This window comes from Astyanax mexicanus, chromosome 1 (assembly GCF_023375975.1).
Source record: "Astyanax mexicanus isolate ESR-SI-001 chromosome 1, AstMex3_surface, whole genome shotgun sequence".
Classification (NCBI taxonomy): Eukaryota; Metazoa; Chordata; class Actinopteri; order Characiformes; family Acestrorhamphidae; genus Astyanax; species Astyanax mexicanus.
Window position 1 is genome coordinate 42,904,403 of NC_064408.1, and position 23,838 is coordinate 42,928,240.

The 23,838-nt window shown below is 36.9% G+C and overlaps 1 protein-coding gene across 8 annotated transcripts in view; it reads left to right on the forward strand.

Annotated features, from left to right (window-relative positions):
• The window catches only part of dtnba (dystrobrevin, beta a), a 66,602-nt gene that overhangs the window by 2,413 nt on the left and 40,351 nt on the right, over window positions 1–23,838 (forward strand). For 6 of the 8 annotated variants that reach the window (XM_022683171.2, XM_049467057.1, XM_049467061.1 and 3 more), the window contains exon 2: window positions 18,275–18,323. In XM_022683171.2, the coding sequence (XP_022538892.2) occupies window positions 18,275–18,323 (49 nt within the window). Of the gene's footprint in view, window positions 1–269; window positions 314–6,939; window positions 7,147–18,274; window positions 18,324–23,838 lie in introns of those variants that run through there. The other 2 variants (XM_049467068.1, XM_049467067.1) reach the window with 2 other exon arrangements.

Genomic DNA, 23,838 nt, shown 5'->3' on the forward strand with positions numbered 1-23,838 from the left:
ACTTCTGAGGTGGATTAGAAGGCAGCAGGAATCATTTTGTTTGCTTTGAGCCTTGGACCCTTAATTTGAGTGAGTTGTGTTTCTTTTGATCAGTGTGTGAACCAGCTGACTGGTCTTCTGACAAGACAACAGGGATATTTGATGTGTTGGGGTACTTGTTACTAAACCTTTTTAGTGCTTTATAGAAATGCAATCATTTTAATTTCCAATAGGCTGATATTGTTCTGTAGAAAATCATGCTTTCGTTTTTTTTTCATTTCTGTGGAAAGACAGCTCAACACTGTAGGATTGGATAAACGGAGACTTCATAAAGGTATGCTATATTAGTATTTTTGGATCAGATACTGACTCTACCAATGTGTCTCATTATATTTTTTTGCCTCATGCTCAACAGTTTAGTTTTTGTGAACTTCTCCTTTTCTGTCCTTGGATGACAGAAGTGGAAGCCAGCATGATATTTAGCTACTGTGCATGTGTTGTGCATCTGGATATGCTTTTCTACTCACCATAGCTGTACAGAGTGGTTAACTGAGTAACTGTTCACTTTCCGGCAGCTTTACTTTGTCATTTGTACTATGTTGTAATGTAGTCTATGTTGTAATGTAGTCATTATCTGGTAGATAATGGTGGCTAACAGCTGTTAGCAAATACGAAAAGGCCAGCAATGCTTGTGATTTGTTTTCCGTGTTGTGTTTACCACCTGTAGTTGAGGCAATACTGGTTGTATTATTCTAGAAAAGGAGAACATTATTGAAAATGTTGGAAAGGCTACAATGTTTTGAAATAAATACACCCTTTTTAACCCTGAAAACTCCCAGATGTAAACATGTGTGAGTAAAAGTTATGCATTTAAAAACTAAAACTTTTTAACATGGTAAGTAGAGGGGCTACCTTCACTAAGACAGCAGTACAATTGTGTGTGTGTGTGGTAGGGGGACCTTGTGTAAATCACCAAGTTAATGATTACTTGAGAAGGTTTTGTCAGGGTAGAGGGAATTCACACAGTCTGCCACTTCAACCATGGTTTGTGGGATAATTCAAGTTAAACTGACCTGTTACAGCTCGGTGTTTAAACCAGCACTGTAATTAAATTGCAAAAGGGAAAGACTTTGTGTGATATTGACCTCTTTCACAGATTTTGTTCATTCAAACAGATACTTTAAATACAAAGTAATGTTAATGCAAAAAATGTACCAAAGTGCCATTTTGCAACATTTGCCTGCCCTCTATTTTGAAGTCTATTTTCTTTTGGCTGGTGTTTTGTCTTATGTGCTGGCTTCACTGGTTATGTGTACATGTAGTAGAGTACTACTTGAAGACCTTTGCTTTGAGTGCCATTATTTTGCAATATGGGTCTCTTTGCCAATTACATTAAATTGCAGGGTCAGAACTAACTGTGTTAAAATAAAAATTAAGTTCAAACTGTGTTTCTGGTAGTAGTGTCATGTTATTGATGTAAAGTGGAAAAGAACATGGGCAGATGCGCAAACCACAGCAGGCAGAGGTTTCGTTAACAGAGCGGATGTGGTTTCATATTTATATGTTTTATAGGTAGGTTGGCTCTTTTAAGTGAAACACTGTGTAACTGTCTCACTGTAAGGTTTGTACTCTGAATTCACTGGATTTTGTGGAAAAAAAATTAAGGTCAATCCTGGACTACGAAGCGTTCAATAAAAAAAAAAAATCTTTATTCAGATGGAGATGTTGAAATTACATGAAAAAAGTTGTACATGGAACATAACGTTACACATGAGTTGCTCTATTCAAGAAAAATGGGGGTATTCAATCTGTAAATGCCATTCGTGCAAGTGCGTTATAGTTTGTTTTTGACATGGAAGACTGTCTTTAACGATAAAACATAAACAAAGGCACACAAACCTTTAAGAATTTCTTTCTTAAACCTTTAAGAAGTCCTTGATTTGTGTTATTATGCAGAATATGAACTGGTCTCTAAACATTAAAAAGTATAAAGAATACTTCCTTTTGTGCAATTTTAACAAGATTTAAGCTTTAAGTTAACTGCCAGTTTTACTTGTTAGGAAAGGCCAAGTGATGCAAATCGACATATATACCATCCTCAACAACATATATATTAGTACAGTAAATATGCAGTTAACAGAAACAGTGGCAGGCAAGGTTTGGTATGGATGATACATAATTTAAGGAGAACTGCTTTTAGGATGGTTAAAAGGCAAATCAGCATGTCTGACTTTCAGGATGATTTACCAGACTCTGGAGTGGTGGTTGGCTGTGTATTATTAATAAAGAACTTCTTTCCTGTTTTGAGAATCATTAGAAAAATATAACTTTCTTGTGTTCTTGCTGAAAAATTTAGTAGTTTAGTAGTTTGCTTCTGGCTCTTGTCTATTTTTGCTATTTTGAAACAGCAAAAAGTTGGGGGGGGGGGGGGGGGTAAATTTGCCTAAAATATTTAAGTAATTCATCATATGTGTTCTTTGAAAACCAGATAATTTTAACTTAGCATAACTGTTCAGAGTAACAGAAATATGACTGTCACTTTGGGATGGTATAAATACTTAAGGATCAGGTATCACTATCGGAAAGGTAGAATTGGTGCATTCCTATTTCAGGCAGTATATTAAATTTGGCATATATATAGAAATGAGTATAATGTGTATAATACAACATGCAGTATTTATAATGGCTTTTGAAAGTCATTATAAAGTATAAGACATGACTTAATAGCTGTCTAGGAAACAAGAGCATGTTTTCCACAACACATGGAAAGTGTATGAGACATGAGTTTGAGATGTCCCTGAAGCATGTAAGCTTTCTGAAAGAATGAGAGCGGGAACTCTTTAGTCATGCGACTCATTATACACCCCCTCCTCCCACATACACTCAAGGTGGTGCTGAAGTGAAGCTTATACTTACCCCCATCTTCTACCTCTCTCAAACTAACTCTGACACGGTTCTGACCTGCGGAACGTTTGGAATGCTGGTACCCCTCCGAATGACATTTAACCTGCCAGCCACACACACGCGCACACACACAGAGAGAGAAAGAGAGAGACTGAGACCGAATGACCAAATGAGTTCCAAAATTGTCATTTGACTCTAAGCTGACCCGAAAAGGTGTTTGTGTGTAGATTGGATTAATTAGACAATAAGGTTGACATTCCACCATCATTATTATTCTGACAGATTGTAGTACACTGTAGGAAGTGTAGGGGGCGGAGTGTTCTCTTTTTCTGAGTGATCTGTAGAGACCATTTGCTTCTGTTTATCTACAATATCTCACAAAATTGATAACACCCCTCACATTTGTGTAAAAAAATTTTTTTAGCTTTTCACAGAACAACACTGAAGATATGACACTGATACAATATAAAGTAGTCATTGTACAACTTGTCCTCAAAATAACTCAACACAGCCAAAAATATTTAAACCGCTGTTAACAACAGTGAGTAAACACTTAAGTGTAAATGTCAAAATTGTGCCCAAAGTGTCAATATTTTTGTGATCACCAATTTTGTCCAGGGCTGCCTTAACTCTTTTGGACTTGAAGTTTACTAGAGCTTTACTGATTGCCTCTAGAATCCTCTTCCACTGTTCCGTGACAACATCACGAAGCTGGTGGGTGTTAAAGATCTTGCATTCCTAAGTTCCACTTGAGGATGCCCCAGAGGTGCTCAATTGAGTTTAGGTCTAGAGACATTCTTGGCCAGTCCATCAGCTTTCTATGGAGACCTGTTCTGAGTAGAATCTGTCCTGGAAAACTGTAGTATGTCCTTGGCCATCATGTGGTATCTCAGTTTTAGGGTGTTCTTAAACTTCTTAAAGCTAAAACCATCTTTGTGAGAAACAATTCTGTTTCTCACATCCTAATACAGTTTTTTTTTTCTCTCTCTCTGTGGGTCGGTTTTCGGATTAAGCCTTGTCCTGGACTAGCCAACATTTTGAACGAAGATTCTATATTGAAAGAAAAATGTAAGGCAGCACTAGACTTAATCCTCGTCCAGGACACTAACGCTATATGTCCAAATGTTTGTGGATACATCTACTAATAATGCTTACAGTACTTTAAAGGAGAACTCCGGTGTAAAACTTACTTTGGGTGTAGTAAAACATGATAAAGAGTACTAACATTTGTTAGTCTGTCTTTGTCAAAGAGCATAATACAACGTATTTCAGCATGAAAGCAGGTATTTGTAATGTGTGAACTTTTGTGATAAACCAAACTGTGAAAATCGGGTATAAATTGGTAGGGTTGTGATTATTATAGGTGCAGGCTATGCAGCGTCTATATATATGTCTATGGTCATGATCAGTACAGTGATGGCGGCGCCCGATTAAAGCTATGGGTTGTAAACAGTGGTTTTATTAAGCTTCTTTTAAAGTTATTAATGCCTCGTTTTAAATGTCAGGGCTCGCCGAATTCTACCAATGAGGTGTGGAGCTACTTTGAGCCTGGATAAGAGAGTAAAAAGCGATTTATCAGGGGCAAAATCAGCCCTAAAGCTCCTGTTGTAAAGAGTGCTGGGCAAAAAGCACAAAATAACTAGAACTATTCAACAAAGGTTAGTACTCTTTCTCATGTTTTACTACACCAAAAGTCAATTTTACATTGGAGTTCTCCTTTAAGTTTAGAGGTGTATTTAAGCCAACAGTACTGAGTTGTGGATCATTGTTCACTGGAATGATGTTGCTCCAACCAATACTTCCAATAAGTCTCATGTGCCGGAATCTATTACAAAGCCTTCCCTCAACAGTAGAGACCATACCTGCTTCCATTGGAAGAATTAATGAACTAGAAGGTGTTCCAGTACATATGGTTTAAGTAAAAAAAAAAAACACACAGAATAAGATGGCCCAGTCCTATTTTAAAGGTTTAAGCTAAAATTGGAATGATTACTCTATTTGTCGCTCCATGGTTCAGCTTTAAAGGTAAGTTTATTTTTGTGTTTATAAACTAAAGTATGTCACACCATGTACTAAACCACACAGACATGTCTGCTCCAAATAAATAAAGATCTGGAGTGTTTAAGAGATGTGGGTTGAGAGAGTATTTTGAGCATGTGTTTACAAAGATGAGATTGACAACAGTCCAAATCAGTGTGTGTTGCCAACATTAGCCTAGCTTCTGTTATAAATAAGAAAAATGTATGTTATCAATTATTATATTGAATCCTCAATACCTTGCAAAAACAAACTCACAAGAAAACAAGAACAGTAACATAACAATTAGATGCTGTGTATCTTACTCTGTTTTTAGGATGAGTAAGAACATCCAAGAACTGTTCTTCATAAATTTGTTAAATGAATAAATATTGTAATTCACCTAAAGCTTTGCATACAGTCACCTAGAATGGACATATTACACTACAACTGTTTTTGCCGATTTGTATGGAATCGGAACCAGTATAGAGCACACACTACATGACTGGGTATGATCAACTACACAGCCAGATTTGGATGCAAACATGGAGGTGCATGAGCTTGCTGCAGTTGTTGATTGTGCTGTTATTTATGCGGAAGCAAACCAAAAAACTATTTAATGTTGTTGGGCAAAGTGATTGGCTGGAAGACATGCTCAGCTGGTCCCTGCACATTACATAAAGAGCTGGAGGAAGCAGTGTGTGGATTTTTTTACTTTAGTAATATGCATCTAAAATGATTTTCTTTTGTGGTGCTAATATAGGCAGAAGACAGGTCTGGATCAGACTGACTAAATAAAACGTTTGATTTTCTGTCACTGAAGACAGATGTGATTAAAAAGTTAAAAATCGAGTCTTAGCCCATCATACACTACACGAGTGTCTGCAGACTAAAGCCAACTGGCACAGACTGACCAGAACTAGAAATTGTGGGTAAAATTGGCATAAAAGTCATGAAGTGTAACTCCAGCTTGAAACTGCGGAAGATTACATCAGGCGAGAACACAACGATGCAAAAACATACAAGAGTGCATATTGAGAAACAGCCCACGTTGGCTGATGGACTGTGTTAGGGTCAGTTAAAAGTTATGATCTTTTAATCTTTCACTGATCTTTCCAACTTTTTTAACTTGTAGGTTAGAACTGTCCCATAGGAATTCTTAACTCTTTGCTTAAAAGCTCCACTTGGTAGGATTTGAGATTTTGTGCTCATGGACTCCCCCTACAGTTGTAGAGTGTAATAAATGTTTCAGGCGGATTAGTTTCTCTTTCTCGTTTTCTGGCGTTCAGACATATTCGGTCTCTTTCCAGCTTCTGCCAGAGTGTCTGTATCTTAGTTTGTAAAGAATGAACCAGTAGCCCTTGTAGAACTGTTAGAACTAAAGGTCGGAAAGCAGGTCACAGTTCTCACAAGCGTTGGTCGCGGCCGCCTCGGAAAACTTACACAGTCTGGTTTGAGCTCAGAGGAGATCCGGCACAGACACTAAAGGACCGCTATTCCTCCTATTACACCTCAATCCTTTTTGTCTGTATTATTGCAAATTATATGATGAGACACACCCCTCTGTGAAAATCTACTTTTGAAATACATCATAGGCTGGTGTAGTGCTGAACTAGCCTACACTGCAGTGGAGTGTCCAGTGGTGCGGGCGTGTGTGTGGGGCAGTTAAGGGTACTGTGTCTTCTGGCTCTGTTTGTCCAAACCTGGTGTGCCAGCTTTAAAAGCCCTGTGTTTTACTGTGTGCACCTGCCACTGTGTGTGTTTCTACAGGGTGTGTAGTGTTAGGACTGTTTGAACAGTGAGATGATCTCTATTCTGTTTATATTGTACTGTTTCTACCTGTGTGTGTGTGTGTGTGTGTGTGTGTGTGTGTGTGTGTGTGTGTGTGTGTTACCCCATAGGCATCCATCCTAACTTGCTTCTGGGGCCAAGGGGAGTAGATGCATCTCATGTGTCTCACACACAGATGCCTAACCTGCCACACACACACACACACACACACACACACACACACACACACACACAGTCAGTCAGTGTTGCAGCTCCCTGCCGTCCTGCAGTTTAAAGTGTCTGAGACTGAGGTAAATAGAGCAGCTTCCATAGACCCACTCTCATCAGCTGCTTATAGCAACAGCCACTGAAATAGAGCGAGTGGAGGAAGTGAGAAGGGCTGCAGTCAGCACTGGATCACACACAGCTACAGGATAAAGACTCCTGAGGAACACGGCACACTTACCCTTATCTCTGGTCAGTTTTTTTTCCCTTTTGTAAAACTTAATGGCTGATCTAAAAGTTTTAATACTGTACTTTAACCTTTAAACTAGTTTAATGTGACTCTTTACTAGAGAACTTGACAGTTTTAGCAAAAAATAAGTTCTGTATTGTGCTGAGAAAATAAGAATCAGTAAGTGGTTTAGTAATTAGCTATTTAGCTATCCAACGATTAGGTTTTCTAAACTAATTTATTAGTTATTCTAAAGGTGTTTTGTGTACGTTTACTCAAAAAAAATTATAGATAATAATCTTCAATTAACTTAATGTTTCAAGTATGTCTTTACAAATCGTCTGTTAAAAACACATCACAAGCACTTTAGAGCATTATTCACCAGTTAATACTTGTGGTGTTAACAGATAATCTCTGTTTTATGTCATGGCAACCCTTTATCTGAAATGCAGCATTAAAACATTTACTTAACTATAAGATTAAAACTTCAGTTGGTTGTACTTGGAATTATATTGTGACTGGGATAATGTGTAGGAAATCACTGTTTAATTTGTATTTTGTATCAGTGTAGTGCATGGAAAACGTTGTAAATTAAAATTATTTACAATGTTTAAGTTATTTTCTCACTTGCACAAATGTAATGGCTGAATGCCAATGTTAGGTAATGCATGGAGCAATGTTATATCACCAGAACAGCAGCAGTGCAGAAACTACTCTAAACATGGAAAAATTAAGACAGCATGTAAAATATGTTGCTTTTCTGCCATTCTAAGAAAGAACTGACAAGTATAAGCAATCTCCTCTTTTCAGACCTTGCAGATTACAAAATTTCAAAATACGAAAAAATACGGAAAATTGGATTATATTATAATATAATCTAGTCTTATATTGGATATTAGATGCATGTTTGGTGAGTTTTCAGCTGCAGCTCACTCTGTGCCTCAAACCTCACACTTTTACTTGTAGTATACTACCAGTACATTAATGAGTGTACTTCTGATGGTGGTGACCTATTTTTAACACACTCTTTAATGTGTTTGTGTGTAGTTTGAGACTCAGACTCTGGTTATAGTGGGCGTGGCCACTTTTTTGTGACGTGTTGAGGAACATTATGCAAACTGATTTAGTTCCTTGATCAATGACTTTGATTATATTAAGCTGTTGCCTCAGTCCTTATTTGAAGAACTGCAACTGGTTATTTCAGTTGATGTGGTTCTATATAGAATGATGAGCTTTAAAAAAAGGACCCTTAATTTAGAAATGACAAAATTGAAAATATTCAAGTGAAAAAAAAAATCAATAATGTTTTTAAACTAACAGTTTACTCCACTTCAAATCAGTATATAGATACATGTAGAATGATTTGTAAGTCAATACAAGGTACACTGCCTGGCCAAAAAATTGCCACCAAAAAAAAAGGTCACCACTCTAATATTTGTTTGGATGATGGTAGAGTCTTACCACTGAACAAAGTCTTCTCCAGCACATCCCAAAGATTCTCAATGAGGTTAAGATCTGGACTCTGTGGTGAACAATCCATGTGTGAAAATGATGATCTCATGCTTCCTGAACCACTCTTTCACAATTCCAGCACCATGAATCCTGACACTGTGATCTAGGAATATGCCTGAAAAAATCCATTGATTGAATAACCTTGTCTATATTCAGTATATTTAGGTAGTCAGCTGACCTCATTCTTTCAGCACATACTGTTACTGAATCCTGTTACAGAAACACCCCATAATTTGCTTACTTAAATCTAAGTGGAGACGTTTTTTTGGCCAGGCAGTGAAGTTCTCAAATGATAACAGTAGTAAAGGTTTAAAGTATGGGGATACCTCTCAGAAGTCTCTTAGAAAAAAAAATACCGTAAATGAATTAACTAATTCTGTTCAGTCCCATTTGTTAGCTTGCAAACTTGAGTAATCAGATTTAGTACATATGTTTTGAAGTTCATGATCAAAAGTTAATAATTGAGGTTTTGTTACTTATCATTATTATTTTTTTTTTTTTTCAGAAATATTTTGCTTATATTTTGTAATACTTGTTTTAATTTAAGGTAAGACCTTGTTAAATGTGACTAAAATCTGAACTGCATCACTTGATGGTCAATGCATTTCAGTTAGTGTGACATTTGGGCGATTTGAATTACAGTTTTACAATTACAGCAATTTTCTAAATGGAGTATTCACAATTTTACATACAGACGTTTTATCTTTTTAATCTAAAATATCCAAAAACGCTACTCCTTTTATAAAGTGTTTATCCATCTTACCTTGGTTACCAGCTCCTCCCACAGACTAATGCATGCATCTCAGACCCCTTTTTGAAGTAGTGAAGAGTGAATGTATATGTATTTATATCTGTTTTAAAAGCATAATGGGTGTGTTTGGCTTAACCTTCTCCAGATAAAGTCCTGATGTGCAAGACACATGAAGTGACCAGGTGTGAACAGGGTCTAGAAAAAAAGTTACACACCAGTAGTGTTTTAGCGTTAAAGTTCTCGAACAAATCTTTTTTTTTTTTTACAGAGCAGAAATGGGAAGTTGCTAAAAATGCAACTTATGTTCATGCTTTCATTTTCAGTTTATTGTGTCAACCTTTTTTATAGTTTAAGATTTGAAAAAAAAAAAAGATGTGCTTCAGAGTGTTGCAATATAACACACTTGTGACAAGCTAATACATTAGCTCCAAGCCAAAACACGAGCCTTAAGCTATTGTATTGTGAAGGATTGCACTATTTTGGATGGTTTCTTCAAAATAATCTGAAGTTCCCAGGAAATGATTGTTGCAAAAGTTTGTGGAGACTTGCTTGTCTGGTATTTTTTCAGAAATGATCTATATTAACTGTGTTTGTCCTCCTTTGCAACTCTACACTCCAGTAAAGGCTTAAATATGTGAACTGCTGTGAGGAAGATTTGATTGATTCAGGCAGACAACAGATTTAGTGAGTTTACCTAACTGATGTCGGATGATCGGTTCTGGCACTCCAGCTCCTCCCAAAAATATAGGGTGGAGGTTTAGCACTCTATACCCTTTTATACCCCTTTAACCCATACTCACCATTGGCCACGTTGACCCTAACCTCATGGCTGACTTACTATAGCTTCTAGTTTAAATACACTAATAATAATAGGTAGTCACAAAACTTTTGACACGTAGAGTGAATATGGGACCTGAGCAGGTACAGACTGTGTATAAAAGCACTAAATGAATGGAGAACAGAAAGAGAGGGAGAGAGACAGAAGGCTGATAATACAGGATTACAGACGGAAGTGGAAAATGGGCCGTGAAAAGGTGGAGAGGAAGAAAGGGAGAGAGGAACGAGGGAACAGGTTGGGTTTTCCCAGCCTGAAAGCTTTTGTAGTGTTCCCAGAGGGAGTTATCGGATTTGCTCTGAGCAGACGACATCAGAGAGAGAGAGAGAAGAGAGAGAGTGAAGTGGAAAGAATAAAAAAGTGATGGCTTCACTTCTTTGTCAGCACTCCTGATCGAAGACTACGTTTGACTAACTTTTTGGCAAATGTAGTGAGAGTGATCATTCATGAATATTGTGCATGTGGTTGGTTGGTTTACAACAGTTAATATTAGGCAACCTACCAAATGTGTCATTTTGTATCACATTAAAATATCCCCCTATTATTATAATCCTCTTTCCATTACTGGTAATTACATTAGCTTTGTTTTTATTAACTGTATCGTTCTCTGTATTCGGTGTATATACAGCTCTGGAAAAAAATTAAGAGATCACTTCAGTTTCTGAATCAGTTTCTCTGATTTTGCTATTTATAGGTAAATGTTCAAGTGAAATTAACATTGTTGTCTTATTCTATAAACTACGGACAACATTTGTCCCAAATTTCAAATTAAAATATTGTCATTTAGGGCATTTATTTGCAGAAAATGAGAAATGGCTGAAATAACAAAAAAAGGTGCGGAGCTTTCAGACCTCAAATAATGCAAAGAAAACAAGTTCATATTCATAAAGTTTTAAGAGTTTAGAAATCAATATTTGGTGGAATAACCCTGGTTTTTAATCACAGTTTGTATGCATCTTGGCATGTTCTCCTCCACCAGTCTTACACACTGCTTTTGGATAACTTTATGCTACTCCTGATGCAAAAATTGAAGCAGTTCAGTTTGGTTTGATGGCTTGTGATCATCCATCTTCCTCTTGATTATATTTCAGAGGTTTTCATTTTGGTAAAATCAAAGAAACTCATCATTTTTAAGTGGTCTCTTATTTTTTGTCCTAGACCTGTTTATTTAGCAACGTATTAGTCATGTCACCTGTGGAGCTCACTACCATTACATATCCTCCCATATTATCTTTTGATACACTGTACTAGGGTTGGGTAATATGGCTTTAAAATAATATCATGGTAATATTGTGGTATTTTGCAATAACGATACTCTTGGCGATATGACAATATATTGAATAAAAAAAATTAAGAATACACTACTACACCAAAATAAAAACTAAATTTTAATATTAAATATGATATGATATGGCTAACTGAGATATTAAAAAATACGAGCATTTTCATCAGCTTGTAACAGAAGTCAGTGATCCAGAATATCATGATACTAATAATGCGCTCCATATATTGAAGACTGAAGAAAAATAAATGAAACTAGAGAGATATAATCTTTCTATAGTAGATATATAATGGGAAATGAGAACGGTGTAAATTCCCCTTATCAAAATAGTAGTATCTTGATGTGATAATTAGGAGTGGCTGATATTTCAGGGTATAATATCGTTCACAATATTAAAAACGTTGGCGATATTATTGCATACGATACTTTTACTTTTTCAGTTTACACTTTCACTTTCCCCATCTACCAAATGTTGACTGTAGCAGAGCAGTTGACCAGTTAATATTTTTCACCGGGCCATTCAATTTTCTTTCCTATTCAGTTGGATGCTTAAAACTGTGGACATTAATTTATGCAAAGTTTAACCCTTTCATGTCATGTTCAATCCTGCACCTCACAATCAATATTTTTTTTAGTAGTCATAGACCTCCATAATGGTTCACTTGTGCTACAAGGTTACAATTTCTGGTGTGTCGATGCCTTAATTAGAAGTGATGGAAAAACAGAAGCACTAGACCTGTCATGGTTCACTTTTTGACAGGTGTTGCACTGTCCACACTTATATACAGTCACTACTGTGAACTAAGTGTGAGTGTGCCACAGAAAGAGAGAGGTTAAGTGATTTTTATTTTTTAAAGAATTTTCTTCTGTTGGAGTTGAATTGGGCAGAAATAAATTTGGTTTTGGTGATGTCATGTCTGTCACAGGGCCAGTCAGATAAGTAACACGGAGTGCAAAAGTATTTACTTAAGCCATTGATCGTCATTGCAGGACATTTGCTACAACTATTAAAGCAAAAAATTTAAATCATAACCAATATTATTAATAATAAATGCAGCATTAGGGTAACGTTTTTTAAATTTTATTTAAATTCATCAATCTCTAACAGTCTCATGTTGTTTGGGGCATGAAATTACATGCAATATATATCCAGTATCATTTCTTACCATGCCTAATGACAGACGGGGGCTAGAGGGCTATAAAGCCACCCAGCATTGAGCTGTGGAGCAGTAGGAATGTGAATGCAATCAAATTCTCACAGAAATGCTCCAAAGGGGTAGTAGAAAGCCTTCCCTAGATAGTAGAGCAAGATAAACTCAGATAGTAAGTATATGTTGGCTCAACATTGGCTCAACATGATTGGTTACATTGGCATGGAATTGGCAAATCACTATGTTGGCTTGAAGTTTAGTGCCAATCAATGTTTGATGTTTGGCCTACGTTGGCCTGATGTTGGGTGCCTACCAATGTTTGACAAAGCGCCTGCTGTTCGGAGTCAACCGGTATTTGATTTTGGGCCTACATTGGCCTGACTTGCTTCTGTCTATTCTGAATAGCACAACTGTGTGAAAGTTTAGGACGTTAGAGAAGTAATAATGTTTATTCCGGCTGCTAAATGCCTGGATCAGACTTCGACCCGATTTTGTTGGCTACGTCGTGCGTTGGATCCGAATTTCAATGTCGTGAGCGACAAAGGTCCGTGTAGTGTGCCACAGTCAAAGATCAGTCATTTGACGTGAGCGACAGCGTCGGAGCGGAAAGACTAGCATGTTAGATTTTTTTTGTATTTTATCGCCTAGTTTGACATGCTGCTTCACGACGTGCTCCCTGAAGCTGACCAATAGGAAGACAGATCGTTCTGTGGCGCACAGATGTAAACACGGGAAAAGAAAGCGGAGCGGTGCTCCTGCCGTTTACTGGACCACAGACACAGAAGAATAATCTAATAATCATCTAATAATCTATTTCATCCAATGAGATATTCTGTTTACATTCACTGAAACCAGTAGCTACGTTACCATACCTCAAGTTCTCTCTGGAGTACTGGAGGAACGAGTCCATAGTCGCTTTTCCCTCTTTTTTTTTTTTTTCTTCTGAGCACAAAAGCACCACCATCACGCAAAGGGCTTCTGTAGCCATGATTGTCAGATTCTATGCTTTTTCCCCGCGATGACCTACAAACTCACATGAGGACGTAATCGATGATTGGTCCGTGACTAACGTGTAGTGTTGCCAGTCCCACAAAAACGACACAAAACGAAATGTAGTGTAGTCAGAGATTGACATAAGACGTGTATCTAGTGTGTGCGCTTCTGTTTTGTTTTGTAGCATCAGTGTCTTTCATTTTAGACTAAAACAACTGCACTTTTGTTTATTTCGTTATGCTTATGTTGTAATTTTAGTTTAAGAATGTGCTTCAGCTGAAGTAGCCTCTCTGTTTGTAGTGGTGAGAGTGGGTTAGCATGTCTCTGTCATGTTTGCCTTTCTGTAGGCTATGCTAAGCTAAAGTTACTTTTCCTGGGAATGAATTAGCACTGCAGTTATAGTGTTTGTGCTGGTGGGAGTGAGCCTCTGACATGCTAGTCAGTGCTAATTTTTTTTAACGGGATCAATATACTGTATTCCAGTATTCTGATCGCATTATGCATTGTGCTTTACAAAGTAAGGCTTAAATTTGGCATGATGACTGACAGCACATCCCCATTCAGAAACGTGTGTAGGTACAAATAGCACACACACTCGCACGCACACGCAAATGAACATAGCTATATAAATGCTTCTTGTATGATGTGCTCTAATTATTTGGCAATGAGTGTGTGTGTGTGTGTGTGTGGTATGAGAATAGATTCAGCTGTTGCTGAGATGACGTGAAGCAGGGTGGGGTGGTGGGCTGTTACAGGAATAGCACGGGGGGGGGGGGGGGTGGGTCACACACGTTTCCATCACATGCCCTTCTTCCAATCTATCTATCTTTCTGCTCTCTCTCTTTCTCCCTCTCTTTCTCTCTGTTTGTCCCTCTCTCTCTCTCTTCTTTAACGATCATAATGTAACCACACTGGATTGTGTTTTAGAGCACTATTGAGTCTGTCAGCCTGTTTTCTGTGTGTCCACATCCTTACAGGAATTCCAGAATTTTTATGAGGAAATATAATCCTCCACATTCACAGTCCAGACACTGTAGATCACTTTATCTGAACTGAATGTGGAGCTGAGATTTATGTTGATGTTGTTTGATGAGACACTTTTAAGTACACAGGAGAACAATATCAGCTCTAAGCACAATTACCGTATTTTTCGGACTATAAGGACTTTAAGAAAATAAATTTTCCCAAAAATGATCAATGCGCTTTATAATCTGATGCACCTTATGTATGAATTTCACCTGTCAGGTTGTAAAGAGCAGTTTCAGTTTACTTCTCCAGCAGTATAAGCATTACCCGCTAACCACACTAGCCATTCGATCATTCAGAGGTGAGTTATCAGCCTGTATGCTTCTGCTAACCCTGGATAGCACTGCTGGAGCAGCATTAGCATTACCCAATAACTGTGCTTGCCATTTGGTTGTTCAGCTAAATAATTCACACTAGGAGTGTGTCATATCGTTAATGCACAGTACATTGTGACAGTAATATTGTGATAAAAAAAAAATCCATCTCCTGATACCAGCAGTATTTAGTCTTTTAAAGCAGTCTATTTTGCATTTGGTTTGCTTCTTAATGTTAAGCTATAAGGGTGTTTTTTTATGTAATTGCTTATATTTCTAGCTTATGTGCATGTTGTAAATATTTTGCACTTAGGTATTTTTATAGATATATATATATATATATATATATATATATATATATATATATATATATATATATATATATACTGTTTGCTACATTGCTATTTTTTATGTTTATACAAAAGACAGACATTTAGACATTTCGCTTTTTGTTGAATGTTTAAAACATAATAATAATAGAAATAATAAACAAGTCCTCCCATTTGTGTAGTTTGTTGCCATGGTTGCTATGCAACATAATTTTTTTTTTTACCAGGCGTATGAATAGAAAATTCAGTTGATATTAGAAGCAGGACAGTCTGTTTTATGTTATATTGCTGGAGTATTGTGTTATATTAAATAGCTTAATATAGGCACTTGAAGTAGACCTTAAATATTACATAGTTCAATTACTTACATTATTTGAAGTAATTATAGACACCTGCCTTTATTCACTAGATTCACTGAATTTGTTGCGACAAAATCATGTAGCGTGTAACCGCTTTTATTGGGGCGAGTGGATTGTAGTGCACATTGTGTTGCAGTGGATGCTGGGAATTGTAGTTCAGCGGAATGTGAAACCAGCAAATATTAATAGAATATTGGACATAATTTTAGACTTGTGTTTGATGAGACATCAGAACAGATAATCAGAACAAAGGTCAATAACATATAACACATTTAAAAACGCAGAAACCATCAGTTTAATATTGATGAAAAGGATGAACAGCGGTTGGAAAGCAATGATAGCATATTCAATTCTGATCTTCTTTGATGTTTGTTTATCTTCTTCATCATATTTCTAGTCATATTCTAACAGTATAACAGATCCGAGATATTGGTGTTGTGTTCTCTGCAAAAGTCTTGGTGGGTGGGCTTTAAGTCAAAGAGATACTCGCTTTCCCTCTGCGTGTTTGTCTGTATGGGTGGCATCTTAGTCATTTGTCATCTGTTTTTTTTATTAGTCTGCTGACCATGTTATTTATTAGATGTGTTTTAATATATCTTTTCAAACAGTGCTTTGGCATCTAGGCTGCTAACCTGTTTAAGTGTGTGTGATGAACAGAATAAACAGTAAATAACAATCACACAGTGTACATATTTTAAGCAACATAAGCAACATGAGCAACATAAATCAATACGTGCCTCCTTATTAAAGCCTCACTACTTTACAGCACTAATCATCATGTTTTTTTATATCCATAATTGTTAACATGATGTGTACTGGGTTTAGTTTGCTGTGTACTATAACAGGTAAATGTCTAGACAAATATCATGAATGATTATTAACACTTTTTACTTCATTCTGACCGATACAGAGATCATAAACAAACTGAAAAAAATATATATACATTACTTCTTTAGCTGCTGACCAGCATTCTAGAGATGAACGTCCAAATTCAGGGGTCACCAACGCACACATCACCTTCTTATATACTATCCAAACCCAACATTGAATCTACACATTTCTTCTGAATTTTTGGGAAATAGTTTGTTTTGCAACACCCTCTCTGCCATGAATGTCAATTGTTGGCCAAAATAATTCCACAGAACTATGGTAAAAACTGTGTGTGAGGCATTAGGTACTGTATTAATAACGCATTAAGTGTACTTTCTTTCTGTGATGTTAAACTCACAAAAAAAAATCACTTCTTAACCATTTATATTTGAAGAAAAAAATGGTTGTATCATAAACAAGAAATTCATATTTCATAGTGAAAAATATATTTTTGTGTTGTCACTAATAACATCAGAAATAATGCTAGGAATACAATTGAAATAAACTATCTACAGTTTAAGATTTCACTATTTAAATAAGGTCTTCCTATACTGAATTGTATACAGTACCAAAGCATTTGTTTACAGAGTGTTTTGGATGTTTTTGATGTAAATAAAAAAAAGAATTTGTGCATGTGTACCTGCAGAGGTGAGGTTTGGTTCAAATCCATTTTTTTTTAAGAAGTGTTAGCGTAGCATCTTCCATTGGAAACTAAAGAACAGCAAGTCAACCCTGTCTTGGCTAATTTTATTTTTTAAATAAGGTCAGTAGTTTTTGTTGTTTTTGGTGTTTTCTGAACTAGGGCTGGGCACAATCCATGATATCGGGTATCTACTTAGCTAGCATGATAGCTAATGTTCTGTTCACCTCAAATCACCATTACCACACGTGTGCTTGTGTGATTTCTTCCGCTAATAAATGATATTCACCTAGCTAGCATGACTGAAACTCCACTCCAGAGCGACTGGATGGACAGAACACAGAAATAACACTTTTTTCTGTAGTGTTGGTTTTTCAACCTTACTGGCTAAGCTAGCTAGCCTCTAGTAGAGATACACACTGACAGCTCAGTACAGCTGTTTCTGACTAACTAACCTCAGTACTGATGATAAAATCTCAGTTCTGAGAGAGTGTAGCCTAAATTAGTTAGCTGGGCAATGTTAGCTAACAGCTAACACTATAGCACAGACAGTGTTTCAGGTAAATGACAGCATCTTTTTTTTCAGATAGTGACATTTTGTGACGTTTTGTCAGTGAGTGCCCCATCTTGTGTACATTTTAAATGCTCATGAATGAATGAGTTATTTTAGTCTGTATTAGTGAGAGACAGAGCAAAAAAATGGCACCTCATATTCTGACACTGACTTTATGAATGAGACTTTAATACTGCAATACATTTTGTGTACTTAGTTACTGCTCAGATTAAAACATCTGGCCTGAAAGAGTGAATCAGTTTTCATTCCTGCATAAGACTTAACACACAGTATTGTATAAAAGGACCACAGTGGAAACAGAGAACATAGTCTAGACTTGTTAACTGAGGCCACACATCCTCTTATGTTCCTCTCACAGCGTTTTTACCCAAACAGTTCTTTCTGATGTTCCAGTAGCCTGTCTGAGGATTTAGTGCTGTATTTGCCCTCAGCATGAGCTCCTCCTCCTCCCGTTCCTTACACCTGTGTGTGTGTGTGTGTGTGTGTGTGTGTGTGTGATTTCTTCTACTTTTCAGACCCTCATCCTGGCCCCTTTGCACTAGCTGAACTCCAGCCACTAAAGAGGTAAGACATTTTAATGCATATCGAATAGCCTGTGTCTATAAGCTACACACACATAAACATATACTTGGTGTGTGTGTGTTTTGGGATTTCCTTACTAATACGGTTTATTGGCTTCACTTGAAACAGTGTGTGGATGGGTGTGTGTGTGTGTGTGTGTGAGATATTAGAACATTTTATGAGATCTCCTCCTGTGCGGAGGCTTGTGGCCTTTAAGAGAGGAATGATTTAACAGCCCATGAGAGCACCGTCAGCTTTATATACACATGCAATCAACACACACACAAACACACAAAGGTCACAGTGTGAACAGTTACGTTATATTGTTTTTGTTTTAATAAATGCTGTAACATGGTTGCTTTATCTTTACAGGATGAGCAAGAAAAACACCAGTAATAACAAAGTAATAATAATAATAAGTAGTCATGTCACCTATATTTTTCTCATAGATTAGTTGGCAATTTTTTTTTTATATCACGGTTAGTTCCGACCCTGCTATGTGATTGGATGAGAGGCGTTCTACAAGTGCCATTATCAGCCGGTAATGCACTGTAACCGAAGCTCTCCATATATTACTCCACCACATACAGGTAACCTAGCAACAATGCAGTGCTTACCAGCTTAACAGCATAGCTACAAATAGAGCAGCAGTGGAACTATTTTAACTCACAGAGTTTTAATAACCAAGCAGATTGTAATTTCTCTTCCTCTTTAACTCAAAATCTTTAAATAAACAGTGATAATGGAACTGTGGTATGATCGCAATAAAATACTCTCAAGGTTCGTGCTATAATGTGTAATATTGGCACTGCTGTGCTGATCTGCTATAACATATTACAGGTTATAGCACTCCCTCTTGTGTATAATTGTTTAAGTATATCTAAAATGGAATTTGGGACTAAATTCCAGTGGACTACCATTATAGAGCATTAATTGGTAAATATGATGCATGGGCAGAATTTACTATAGACACACACTAAAACCTTGAAATGCCTTTTCTAATGTCTATACATTTAGAATAGGATGTCAAAAAAGCTTTTGTGGGTGTAATTTGTAGGTGTCTAAAACAACTCAAAAGCATTATCCCTCCTTCACCAAACTTTACAGCATTTCATCAGGCAGCCAAATGTACAAGGAGGATAATTGTGAGTGTGAGGGAGTGAGTGTAATTGTATCCAAAGCACAATATTAAAAAAAACTTTACGTTTGTAATTGTACTTTTTGGCGATAAATATTGCGATATTAAACAATGCAGAGTCCTTGACGTCACAAGCCTCGCCCCCACCCGTGTGCTGTCTCGTGTTTGAGATCTGGACCGATCAAGAGTCAGCGCCGAGCACTCAAAACCCGAGCAAAACAGCAGTAATCGGCCCTTTTTGAAAGGTAAATAAGAGCGTATTTTTGCGAATAAAAGCGTGAATTCAGCTGTAACTGGAAATATCTGTGAAAAACTGTGCTGGACTGAGGTGCACAGCTTTCAACACGTGCGTTTACAAGCACATGCCCAATCATATTGGATGGAGGCCATGTGGTTACCGCGTGTTTACTCCTACACCAGAAAACATGTTAGCCTTCATACACTCAGTGTTAATATCATCAGGTGAGGGAAAGGGGATCCTATATAGTAGATAACATTTGTGGTTAAACATCTGTATGATGCCGATACAGTTTTAAAGCAGCTACTTGTCAGTTTTGAGGTACTTATCTTTTATTTTATAATACTTGTACACTTGTACAGTTAAGCTCTTCTCTGTGCAAATCCCTGCTTAGTAAGCCAGGGTTAGACCACGGGGTCGGTCATGGTGCGGCACCCTTGGAGCACAAAGGGTTAAAGGCTTTGCTTAAGGTTCAAACTTTGACGGCTTAGTGGTTGCGAGAATCTTAAAAGCCTGTGATTAATAACCCAACATTCTTACCACCAAACCACAACAGTACAGTTCAGATATCACTGTTCAGCCATAAATTATATTCACATAATGTACAGCAGGTGGCACCTTTAAATTGTTAAGTCAAGTATAGAATTGCAAAAGTATCCTGACACGCCAAAGGGGATAGCTTGGGAATTCTCACACCTGTGAAAGTTGTGAGGTGAGGTATTATCTTGTGAGTGAGGCAACACGACATGAGTACAAGGGAGTTCAAGGGAGGCCTGACAATTGATGCAAGAGGGATTGTCTACATATGCACATACATAATACACAGTTTGAACACACAAACTCTCCCTTAAGCCATGTAAAGATACATGTTTTTCATTAGACAACAACGATATTCTGCATTCTGTAGCTTCCATGGGACATTGCAAAAGTCATGGGACACAATACTAACTCCATATTTAGTGACATTTGGCATGCCAAGGTACAAGTCTGAGTTTTTGATATGATAATCCATTTAGCGACACTCTTAGACCAGAACTTGGGCTGCTCATAATGTTCTTTTTAAATACAGCTCTGGAACAAAATAAGAGGCCACTTAAGTTTCTGAATCTGTTTCTCTGATTTTGCTATTAATATGTAAATGTTTGAATAAAATGAACATTTATTCTATAAACTATGGACAAAGTTTTTTCCCAAATTCCAAATAAAAATATTGTCATTTAGAGCATTTATTTGCAGAAAATGAAAAATGGCTGAAATAAAAAAAAAGATGCAGAGCTTTCAGACCTTAAATAATGCAAAGAAAATAAGTTCATATTTATAAAGTTTTAAGAGTTCAGAGATCAATATTTGGTGGAATAACCCTAGTTTTTAATCACAGTTTTATGTATCTTTGCATGTTGTCCTCCACCAGTCTTACACACTGCTTTTGGATAACTTTATGCCACTCCTGTTGCAAACATTTAAGCAGTTTATCTTGGTTTGATGGCTTGTGATCATCCATCTTCCTCTTGATTATATTCCAGACGTTTTCCATTTGGTAAAATCAAAGAAACTCATCATTTTTAAGTGGTCTCTTTTTTCCAAAGCTGTACATATTTTTAAAATATTAGCTGCCCTTTACATTTTTCATTATAAACAGGCCAACAATACAGTCTAAAATCACAGAATAATGCTACAGTTAACCACATTTCCCTTATTACTGCTTATAGGGTTTAATAAAGTACTGAAAAATGCCTTTTTTATTTACCCTGTTTTTGGTGCTGTATTGAAAGGTTATATATAGAACAATCCAATAAAACATTTCCACACATCTACTGCTAACAAATCAACTAGTATAATTGCTTAAATGTCCTTTAGTTGTCATAGTTCTCTATAGACCAAACCCTAAAAAAACACACAGCTGTTTCGATGATACATGTTTTGTATTGAACAGCAACGATATGTTGAGTTCTTTAGCTTCCATGGGACAGTGCAAAAGTAATGGGACACGAAATTAGCTCCATATCCATATACATTTGGCATACCAGTGTAGAGTTTTTGATAAGATCATTCAGATTGCGACACTGTTAGAGCAGAATGTTAGCTGTTCATGATTGATCTTTTAAATACATATTTTAAAAAATTAGCTATAAACAGGACAACAAAAACAATTTCCTTCCACTAAAGTTTCATAACATTAGCTTTCAAGACATTAGATAGAAGGTTGTTTTTAGCCTTTTAACCAGTTCATCTGTTAACCAGTGTGCTGTTTTTACTTTTAGCCTGCAGGCTAAAAGCAACACTAGCTTCACCTTTGATTTCTTGATGCTTTTTAGCCTGTTTTTAAATCAACAAAATCTACTTTGTGTTTATCCAGTTATGTTAACATTTCCTGATATTAGCGTTAGCATCATAGTACTGTGAGGGCTGTAGCTGAGGTAGCCTCTCTGTACTTTATCACAGAGACCTGCTAACTCGGCCCCACAATGTTTACTTTCCTGCAGGTTAAGCTAAGCTAAGGTCAGCAGTCAGAGATAAATTAGCGCTTGGGTCCTAACATTTGTGCTGATGACATGCTAATTAGTGCTAATGAAGGCTGGGAGGAGTGGAACGCAAGATCCAGGGTTGCTGTGAGTTACAGGCAGCCGGAATGTTGTGTGTGTGTGTGTGTGTGTGTTAACACTGAGATGTTGGCATAGGTTTTTTTTTTTTTTTTTTCTTTCAGAGAGCTCAATCTGAGAAACACATAATGAAACTCAGAAACTCAATACATTATCAACTAAAATAAAGTAAGAAATGGACCCCCAGCATTAGATACAGATACAGATTTTTAGCATATCAGTGAGGAACTAACTATACTGTACCTCACATATATAACCTCAAACAAGTGAACACAACTATCGGGAATAATTTTTTTAGAGTGTGTGAATAAGAGTGAGAAAGAGAGATATTTATCAGTTCGTCCTCCCGCTTGAGGTGTTCTGGTGTATGAGCTACTCTCAGAGTCAGGCTGGGAAATGTACTCACAGTTAGCGCTCTTATGCCGCTTCTCAAAAAAAAAGACTTTATGGAGTTTCTCACATATTGTATCTCCTGTTTCACAACAGGACACATGCTTTTATCTCCCTCGCACTAATTTTCTAATCCCATACAGACTTTTCTGCAGCTTTCTCAGTATTTTCTGCCGTTATTTGGTGGCTATCTGATGTCACGGACCATGAGTAAAACTGCTGGAGTAGAAAGAGCGCTTATATATCAATTAACAAACAAGAAAATTAAGAATATTCTATCTGTAATTTAAGTTTATATTAGTTATTTTTTATAAAATCTCAATTCAGTTCTAGTTAGTTACCTTTTTTTTTCAATTCGTTTCAGCTAACAAAAATGTTTTTTTACTTTCAGTTTTCGTTATTTCGTTCGTTTTTATTACATTAACAATAATAACCTTGTACCACACACCAACCAAAAAGAAGAACCAGCGAACTGGTGTCAAGGTCATCACGCTTAAGGCACAGTAATTGTTTTTTGGGAGTGAAGGCTAGCCAATCTGTTACCTTGAAATTTGCTATTGTAGCACAAAGTGCTTAAAAAGTTACTGCTGGCTTTGTCTTTTGGAATCCATCCCTCCCCAGCAACAAAAAAGACAGACATAAATTATATTGAAAAGATGGTATTAATGTTGTGGCTGATTTGTGTATTTAATATGACCATGGACAAACCTGAGTGAATGAAGGATCTTGAGAAATGTTGGGGGAGTGAAAGGACTCAGTAACAATAGGATACACAATCTGGAATCGTGACTGTGATGGATGGTGTGTGAGGTGCTTTGTGTGTGTGTGTGGGGGGGGGGTGTTTCTTTTTACAATGCTGTTGCAAACTCATGTATGCCTCTTTGTTTCAGGTTATTATGGATAAGTCTCTTGGGAAGCTCTTAAATCCCCTCAGGAATGTGTGTGTGCGTGCGTGCATATGTGTGTGAGAGGGAACGAGTGATTGAGGGAAGAAGCAGTGAAACACTGTACAGTGTAAGAATAGAGAGAGAGAGAGAGAGAGAGAGAGAGAGAGAGCAGTAATCTCACTTGTACATGATAGCAGTGCTGAGAGCTTACATGAACTACCTGAGTTTTGTTAATGATTTAAAGCATGAATTACTGAACTCTCAG